The 10,300-nt window shown below is 40.2% G+C and overlaps 1 protein-coding gene across 1 annotated transcript in view; it reads left to right on the plus strand.

Annotated features, from left to right (window-relative positions):
- Nucleotides 1–932: 932 nt before the first annotated feature.
- NCAM1 (neural cell adhesion molecule 1) overlaps nt 933–10,300 on the plus strand; it is a 1,088,618-nt gene continuing 1,079,250 nt past the window's right edge. Inside the window, exon 1 of the mRNA XM_044079459.1 lies at nt 933–1,326. Coding sequence (XP_043935394.1) covers nt 933–1,326 — 394 coding nt within the window. The remainder of the gene's footprint in view (nt 1,327–10,300) is intronic.

The following is a 10,300-nucleotide window of genomic DNA, read 5'->3' on the forward strand; positions in this document are numbered from 1 at the left end:
CACAGTAAGACGCTGTCCGGTTCGATTCTCAGCTAGAGCGTTTTTATGCGTGGAGACGTGTGAATGGGCGTACCTTCGTTGAATGGGCATACCTTCGTTGAAGGTTGTGCGTCAGGCCTGGCAAGCCGGTACGTAAAAATCAACTGCCAATCATTAGCGGACTGGAGTTCCGCTGTGGCGACCCCTAACCGGGAAAAGCCGAAAGACACAAACAAGCTGTACAGAATGCTCTGACAGCCTTCAAATACCTTATTCTTCCAGGACAACTATTGGTAAAGACAGACAACACCACAGTTATGTGGTACATAAACAAGCAGGGGGGAACCCATTCCTACCCACTCTGCAGAGTAGCCATGGCTCTGTGAAGCACAGCCTTGAGCTACCAAGTGCACCTACAAGCTCAGTTCCTGCCAGGCAAACTAAATTCACTGGCAGATGACTTAAGCAGAAATCTCGTGAACCGACATGAATGGAAACTGGAACTCAAAATATTCAAGCTCTTTAGGAACAAACGGGGGACACCAGAGGTAGACCTGTTTGCCTCCCCTCAGAGCTACCAATTGAACAAATTCTGCACCAGAACCCCCCACAGTCAAGCTTGGAAAGTGGATGCCCTGTCCTTTGCCAGTTCTTGGTGTTTTTACAAACGCTTTCTCGATGACATCTGTATTTTTTGGACAGATTCTCAGGAGAGATTCTTTGATTTTCTTGCTTATATAAAAGGAACAACTAAGTTCTTGGATTTTACATTCAGTTTTAATTTTCAAGAATTGATATATCTGGACATTTCCCTGACCAAGTCCAACAATGCCTTCTCTTCAAAAGTACATCGGAAAAAAAACTTTTCTAACTCCTACCTTCACTTTAATAGTGGCCATCCCTTCTTCCAGAAGAAGAATTTACTTAAGGGACAATTAGCTAGGATTAGTCGCATGACCTCTTACGATGAAGAATTTACAAAAGAATGTGACTTTGTTATGGACATGTTCAGGGAGAGAGGATATCCAGACATTTTAATTCATGAGACCATTCAGGTAGTTGTCCTTGGTAGAAAGGGGAGATTTGCACCTATTTTGGGTCAGGACCATCTTGTTTTATCTGACACAGTAGTTAATGATAACACTTTAAGCAATTGGGAGCAGGCATACATAATGGACTATACTGGTGGCTCGGGTGTAATTAAACAAATTGTCAAAAGGGAATGGGATAGATTTAGACAGATCTCTGATCTAGATTTGGTTCACAGTCAACCCTTAAAATTCACTTACAGAAAGGATTTGAATTTTAAGCAACTATTTGAGTGTGGTGGTGGCCCAAAAGTAGGAGGTAAATCAGGAAGAGTTGGAACTTTTAAATGTGGGTTTTGTTCACAATGCCCACATGTAGCCAACAATTCTAGTATATACATACCCAGTAGAAACAGGCAGATTATGAGTACCAATGTTTCTAACTGTAATACTAATGGGGTTGTTTATTTAGTCACTTGCCACCACTGTAACTCATTTTATGTAGGGAAGACTGAGAGGAAGTTAAAGTTAAGAATTTATGAACACCATTACGAAACTAGGAAGCAGAATGTCAACAATGCACTATTTCGTCATACTTTAACATGCCAACAAGCATCTTATAGCTTCTTTGTATTAGAAACGGTTCCTAAGGAAGTTAGGGGTGGTATGTGGGAAGCCAAGTTAAAATACAGGGAACTGTATTGGCAGATTATTTTGGACGCCACAAAACACCCTGGTTTAAATGATATGTTATCTATTATCCCTGTGCTCAAATTAAGAGCTGCAAAACTTTAAAATTACAAAATTGCAGTAGATGGCAGCATATATAATCAATTTGTATTTTTTATTTGGTTTAAAGTATTTTTAATAAGTTTTAAATATGTATATTCAAAACATTAATTTACACATTTGAATACTTTTTAAGAAAAGTATTTACATTATTTATTGACCTTTTAAAAACGTGTTTCATGTATAGTCAATATTTAATATTCATATTTTATACAAACAAGGTTGGTTGCACACAGATATACATGATTCATGTTAGAGTTATTTGAGTAGGTTGAATTGTTTGTGCCTAATGAGTACTAATTGTTTTTATTGGATAATTGTTAAATTGTTGAACAATTGCTTTTATTGAACCTTGATAGTATATAATTGAGCCTGTGAAGCATTAATTCCGTTTTGATTTCTGATGAAGAAGCTCGAAAATGTATTTTCTGTGTTTAGCGTTAATTTCAATCCCTTTGCTGCTACAGAATAAACTACTTGGAATTTTACATCCTGTAGTCTCGGCGCCCTTATTTGGTTCTCCAAGTGAACCTTGTTTTTGGTTTTAGTCTAGTTTTGTTCGCTTTCATCTCCTTTGCTGGTTATGCCCTGTCCTTTACCTGGGAAAGCCTCTCAGTTTATGCCTTCCCCGTCTGTCTCTCCTCTCGAAGGTTGTACTAAAGATCAAACAGGACAAGCCAAGGACAATACTGATTGCACCAGACTGGCCACACCCGCACTGGTACCCCCAGTCGGACAGTGCTACAACCTTGATACCTGCCTCAGACACCTTCCCTGCTGTCCCAGCAGATGGGCCAGATTCTGCACCCTCAGCTTCAAACCATGAACCTTGCAGCCTGGCTAATACCCTGAGCTCACCTCCAGCAATCCTCATATTCTAGATTATTTAACAGAAATGCTCCACAAGGGCCTATCTTTTTCTTCAATGTAGATTCATGCCTCTGCCATATCAGCACATTATAATACTGAGCCACCCCTCTTCTCTCATCTCATGCTAAAACAATTCCGTAGAGGGGCCAAAAATTTAAGACCCCCCCAGGAGGGCTCCCACTCCAGCCTGGGACCTTAACTTTGTATTGGAAAAACTCACACTTCCCCCCTTTGAACCAGCTGCTACAGCAGAGTTGAAATTCCTTTCTTTGAAAACAACTTTACTTCTAGCCATCACTTCAGCAAGAAGAGTGTTTGAACTGCTGGCCCTCATGGCAGTGGAACCCTTCATTATCTTCCATGCAGACAGGGTTTCCCTCAGGACCAATCCATCCTTTATGCCCAAGGTGGTGTCTAGTGTGGCTCTAAACCAGTCCATTCATTTGCCTACTTTTTTCCCTAATCCTCAGAATAAAGGGGAAAGGATACTGCATTCTCTGGACGTACACAGACAGCTTAGATTCTATTTGGACAGGACCAAGCCTCTCAGAAAATCTGACCAGCTGCTAGTTAGCTTTGCTGCAGAGGCAGAGGGGAAGGCCATTTCAAAGCAAACCATTTCCAAATGTATAGCACATTGCATCCATTTCTGCTACAAACACCATGGAAAACCTACCCCACAGGGGATAAGAACATATTCCACTAGGGCTGCATCTACCTCTACTGCATTTCTCAGAGGAGTCCCTACCAGGGACATCCTGGAAGCTGCAACCTGGAGCTCTGTACATACTTTCACCAAGCATTACCACCTGCCTATCTTTTCTAAATCCAGAGCTGGATTTGCCACAACAGTCTTACAGGGCCTTATTGCTAGCCCTAATGCTCTTTAACTACCTCCACCCTTCCTTAGCTTTGGGAATCAATCCAAATGTGATGACTGTAACAGTGAAACAAAAAGAACATAGTACAGCTGTGTACACTTACCATAAATGTGGATGTTCGAGTGTATTCACTGTTGCAGTCCTGGTTGCCCTCCCTCCAGCCCCCTGACTTCTCTTGACTTTTACCTTTCCTTCTTGTTTGGCATATATTATATCACGTGTATTTGCTTTTTGTTGGGGGTGTTACATACCATATAATTGCTTCCTATTGTGGGGGCACCTGACATCTGGGGCAAGAAAAACTGATGTAATGGCGTCAGCTGCATGTTTTATACCCCTGACGACCTGACGTCATGGAAGAAACGACATCATCCGACACAGAAATCCAAAGACTCTGGTATTCAGGCCGGCTGAGGGCTACCTGCAGGCAGATAACCCAAATGTGATGACTGCAACAGTGAATACATTCGAACATCTACATTTATGGTAAGTGTACACAACTGTACTATGTTCTTCGTGTTTCACTGTTGCAATCTTCTAAAAAAGCTGCCCACAGTATGTGTACATCTCTTGCTTAGATTTCTGTCTGCACTCTGCCAAAACATTATAGCTTGGATGTCCACTGTAAAAGTAGGTCAAGTTTCATTACCTTGGTACTACAGGACATGGTGTAGCCTTTTACCCAGGTTCAGGGCCCCATTCTGTTTGGTGCTCTCCAGTTCACATCAGTAGGACAGAGTATTATTTGATTGTATGACAAACATAGTACAGTTGTGTGAGAATATGTACAGTGACCATAGCTGTTCAAATAGAAGGATCTTAGCTGCAGTTGCTGACCAAGTATCTCCAGGCATGGTCCAGTATTTTGACAGTGTCTGTCTTCTGAATGTATATGTGGGTTTGGGGTGTCTGTTAAGATATCTTTCTTGGTAGTAGGTGTAACATTTTGTATTTGAAAGTTATAATTAATGAAATGGGCTCATATTGCATGTGCTAGCTTCATTGGTATTTAATTGATATACATTTGGGAAGAGAGACTAAAGGCACAGGTTTATAAACACATACACACACACACACACACACACACACACACACACACACACACACACACACACAGTCTCAGTCTGCAAGGTCCTTTTTCTGAAACAAAACACTCCTACTCTTTCTTGAGTTAGATTATATTTTTAAGCTTTATTAATGTTTTTAGTGAACAGATAACATTTAAAGGTGAATTAGATTGTATTGCATTCCATATATGGTTTTATATCAGGAACTTTAGCACTGAGACATTTCTCCAGTGCAGAAAACTACCATATGAGGAATCGTATTATTTCTTGAAAGCATGGCTTTTAGTCCATTAATCACACTTCTGCTTATAGTATGTATCAACGTCATGTACTCAGGCAACATTATAATTGTGAGCATAGCTCAAACACATACAGTCTTGAGACTGAAAAGATGTTTCATCTTACTCACATTATCTAGGGAATCTAATAAGCAGTTGTCTGTTGGATTATTGTCATCACATACTGAATAGCTCTGGAGTGGAGTCATTGTTCAGTTTGCACTCACATTTTTTGGTCAATATAATACATCGAGAATTCATTCTGTACACATGCATTTAATAAATGTTACTCAAATTATTGGCTATATTTCTTGCTTTGCTGATTAGGCGGGTGCTATTAATCTGTCACCGTTAAACATCAGACTGGTTGTTGCGTAACAGTGTTAGTTGGTTCAAGATGCTATCCTTCCCTTAAACTATTAGGGATTTCCATCTCCACTATTCTTAGCAATTAGGTCTGTAGAACAAACCCAACAAAATGAATGAAAGTGTGACTTAGTATAGCATCCTTAACCAGTGTGTGTTTTCAAACCTAGCCACTCTACTGGCATAGAGGGAGAAAACCCTAACTACGGGCCAGTTGACCCAGGTTTGGTTAGTGGCTCGGGCAACTGATGAAGTGACAGGGAGTAATAGGAGTTTCCATTCCAGGGGTGGGCTGTCCCATAGGTGTTCCCACATGATCCATGAAGGAGACCAAGGACATGAGAAGGGGTGTGGTCCAAGGAGGGATTAAGGTGGGGACATTGACTGAATAGTTGTGGAGGTGGAACTCTACCTTAGCACGTCCCCATTGCACACCTGCCCTTAGACTGAAACCAAAAGGACTGTGAGAGTGGGTGGGGGGTTCGTGGGTTAGGACATAACAAAGCAAAGAAAAAAAGCTTTCCAGATCTACAGAGGATATCTGAGGGGTTAGAGAGCAGCAGGTAGACCCAGCAGGGATGTGAGATGCTGGAGTAGATAGCTGGAGGATGATCTACTAGACAAAAAAGAAAAAAAATATGTGTTTCAAACCTATCATTTTTACATACATTCACTGCTTTAACCCATGTTCCTACACATCTCCAAGAGAAAGTAATGCATCTGCAGTCTTCAGCTTATTGACAAGGTGTGTTGACATGAGATGAATTCCTTGAGCATTCCAAGGCATCATTAACTCACTCCTCCCTGTATCTTGGCATTGGGGTTTCTTTATAGCGAAAAAAACAACAAACAAAGCACTAATAAAATAAGTAACAAAGGGCCACAGCTCCAAAGGCAAACCAAAACTAATCTGTGAGCGCTTTCATTCACTCAAATCAAATAAACTTCTTTAGTCCATTCTCTGTAGATCTGTCTGCCATTATACTATACCATTATATTTTTCATTTTACTTTTGCTACTTTGCATTCATTTCCATTTATTTTTTTTCTCATCTGTTTTTAAACACTCATCCTGAAGTCATTTAAAGAATAAAACCTTCAGGTAATTTCCATAACAAATGACAGTAACTTTCCATATGTGTATTGACTGTTACCAGTGACTAGAATGGATCAACACATCTGTGTTGCATGTCATGACAGAGTGCTTTTTATAGTGGTTGACGTTATTAGACATGGTACCTTACCTAGTTGCTTCTAGTGCAGAATCACAGTTACAAGACTGATAATAGGATCTTTAATATAGAAGAATGAGACTGCATAATAATAAAAAAGGAAATGAATGCTGCTGTAAATCTAAAATCATTTTCAGGGGCAAGCCTGTCTTTCATGTAACTCATGTGGCACCCAAACACCTGCTATTTTCTTACTCCCGTGCTATACACCATTGGGGGAAAAAATAATTCATTTTTCTTCTAGCTCCTTCAGCCTCTAAACTGGATCCATTTTGGGATTTTGACTATTGGTCTTTTAATTCCAGGATTTTGTTCATTTTAAGAGCATTGAGATTCTGTGTGAGAATCCTCCCCATTAACAGTTTCACCTGTTTGTAGGTGAAGTTCGCAAAGTTATGAGACTCAATTTCTGTAGATGAGTTTTGTGCTTCACTTGTCGGTCCTTGTAATGCTTCAATGTCATGTAATCATCCCCTGTACTATACATCATTATCAGCTCCAGTATTCGACTTTTGCGAGTGGGGTGAAGGTTTGATGTACTGTTATAGTGACTGTTAATTTCACTACAGCTGTTCTTGTTTCTTCTTTTTGCATTCTCTGCTGTAAAAGACAGCATTAAAGTAGAAACAGCTTTGGTAGTTTGCAGCAGATATACTGTTTGCAGTCTTCTGTCAGCCACACCAAATTTGCCGAGTGTGGACTTAAAACCACAGGCATTCACTATAGGCCATGTGGCAGGCACATGAGAAAGTTTTCATTGCATTTTTAAATATATGAGGATTTTTCTGAATGAACCCATGTAGACTTTATTGAATAATGAGAGTTTAAATTGTTTTTTAACACCCACTCTCAGACAAGAGTACATCAAAAGTGTTGCCTTTCTAAACTGGTGATTGTTCCAGACTATGAAAACAGGATTTCTTAGTTTGTGTTTATTGTCCCACCCACATACACACAAAACTGTTATTCATCTTCATTTGGGTAAATAAAAAGCTGTTGATATAATTAAAGCCATAAAACACAACCCACAGGCTGCATCTTATTTATCCATTTGATGGTTCTGTCTCTGATGGGACAGTGATGTTATTGTTTTATAGTAATGGAACTTGTATGGCATTCTTGGAAGCAGTAAGTGGTCTATTTCCCCAGCTTCCTACATATGTACAGAATGTGTTATTTGTAATCTGTGTCAGTGTCATTAATACAGAGACTTCCTTGTGTCTGACCTTCCTTACTTGCAGGAGTGTGAGAGTAGACAGAGCTGTCTACTTTTCTGCAGCAGCTGTTCATACAAACATCTGAATGAGCAAGGGGGAGGTGTCTTTAATAACCTTATGGTACATACTCTTAGCCTGCACAAGTACCACAATTGGTTTGTATTTGTCCATTGTCACTTACCCATTTTGACTTAAATGAACTGGATGCTTTTCTCTCAGGTACCCAGTCAGCATATTATCCAATACATTCATCCTGAAAAATAGCATAATTCTTTACTATTTCAAGATGATTTGCCTTTAGGGTACTATTGGCACCCTTTTTTCTGTACCCTTCTGAGAACATTCACTATATGTCATTGCCCTTTTACAGAAAATTCTTTGATCTGATGTTGCCCTTTTACAGAAAATTCTTTGATCTGATGTTGTTAATCTTCGTTCATTCCTTACTGATGGGTTATCGGTTCCGTCCTCGGAACCGAGCCGGCCAATATCAAGCTTGCGTCAGCCAGAACCTCTCAAGCCAGGGTCCTAGCCAGAATGCTCTGCTCCCTGTTACCTCAGACCTTGTTTTGCCGCGTTGCTGTACAGCCGTGTCAAGCCACTCTCTCAGCTGTCTAATTTTTTGAAAGTTTTGTACATTGTTCTTACTTTAAATATTTTCAAATAGTTTCTACTATTTTCCTACCCTATCATATACTTTAGACTCTCTCCCTTTAGTCATTTCCATTTATTACCCTTTTTCTTACCTTTGAGGTAATTCTTCATTACCATCATTGGTAATCCTTCCTTTTCTCTTCTTACCCTTTTGGGTAGCCTTTCCTCTTCTTTTTGGTACTGTTCTTCTTCTCCACATCATTATGTTGGATAAGAAAAGTAGCGTTTGTTTCAAGCAGGCTAAGGATTGCAGCCGTAAGTTACAGCTTTCTGATGGCCATGACTTATGTGTCTACTGTCTGAATGTCTCCCACCTCACTGTGGATCCTCTGTGTGAGATTTGTAAAAATTTTTCTACCAGGACTCTTAACGAGAGGAAGAATAAACTCAACGAACACTCCGAAGCCCAAGTCTCAATTCCACTGAAAATGTAAAGTCCAACTCGATGTAAAAACAGAAATACAAATTTATTTTAAGCCGTTAAAACCATACACTTTTCGTCTGCTAATAGTCCGCCTTCTTCAGAAAGAACAAACAAGCAAACAGTGCCTCTCCTTCATTGATAACATTTAAACAGTTCACTAATTGAGAATAGCTAGTCACATGATTGAACCTCATCTGAACTAAAGTCCCAGCACTAAAAAAACACTAGGGATACAATGAACAACTGAATGCTCATGTGATAATAATACAATACCAAAATGTTAAAACCATATTACATACAAAACAAATTGCCAGATGAAGCAGGGTGTACATACACACTTGACAAATCTAGGACATATGAATAAATGAAGGTTTTGATTTTGATAATGAAAATTGAGTTTTTTTAAAAAAAATTAAAACATGAAAATCAGACAGCTGTGAAACCCCCCTGCCAAGTTTGAAAACTGAAAAGATTTTTTGAGGTTTTTTAAAAAACAGAACACACTGCCTGTTATTGAAATGGCCCTCAGGGCTAAGTAGCCTCACAGCAAAAAAGGTGGAAAAAACCTTCTCCTTTAGGATACAATCTGAAATAAGACAGCTGTATCAATAAACTATAAAAATATTAGAAGTATTACTATTTTGCCAGACGTGTGCATATCCTAACTTGAAACTACTGTCATGTGGCAATAACAAATTGCAAGTACACATTGCATTGTAACTGACTCACCCACACCCACTCACTACACTTACTCACTCACCACCCACTTACACTCACTTACCACCCACACTCACTCACTACACTCACTCACCACCCACCACACTCACCCACACCCAATCACCCCACTCACCACACTCACCCACCACACTCGCTCACTCACCACATTCACTCACCCACACTCATTCACCACACACTCACTCACCACACTCACTCACCCACACTCCCTCACCCACACTCACTCCCCACATTCATCCACCCACACACCACACTCACTCACCCACCCACACACCACACTCACTCACCCACCCTCACTCACCCCCCACACTCATCCCCCACACTCACTCAACTCACGCACTCACTCAACTCACACATCACACTCACTCAGCTCACACACCACACTCACTCAACTCACACACTCACCCTTTCACACACCTAACCACAAGTTTGTTTGGCAACACCAAGAATGACCCCAGGCCTTCGTCCGAGGAATGCACGAGTAATTATGTACTTTGGCTGTGCGGACATCAGAAACAGAAACACATGTCTACACAGATCTTACACATCAAGCCGCTCCATTCAAATTGTACATGAAATGCACTCATTGAACAGTTTTCCTCCTACAGCATTATTAAAGTACTTTAATCCAACACTAGTGAGCCCTACTTTACACAGCCCAGTAAATCTGTCCACAGATTCAGCTTCTACAGCCCAGTCCAATAAACTGTCTACTGTACATTAGTGTTAACACAGGAATTTCCAGTTCTTATCAGCATAACCACATACACAGTCTTCCACC

This window comes from Protopterus annectens, chromosome 8.part0 (genome assembly GCF_019279795.1).
Source record: "Protopterus annectens isolate FY-2018-M chromosome 8.part0, PAN1.0, whole genome shotgun sequence".
Taxonomy (NCBI): domain Eukaryota; kingdom Metazoa; phylum Chordata; order Ceratodontiformes; family Protopteridae; genus Protopterus; species Protopterus annectens.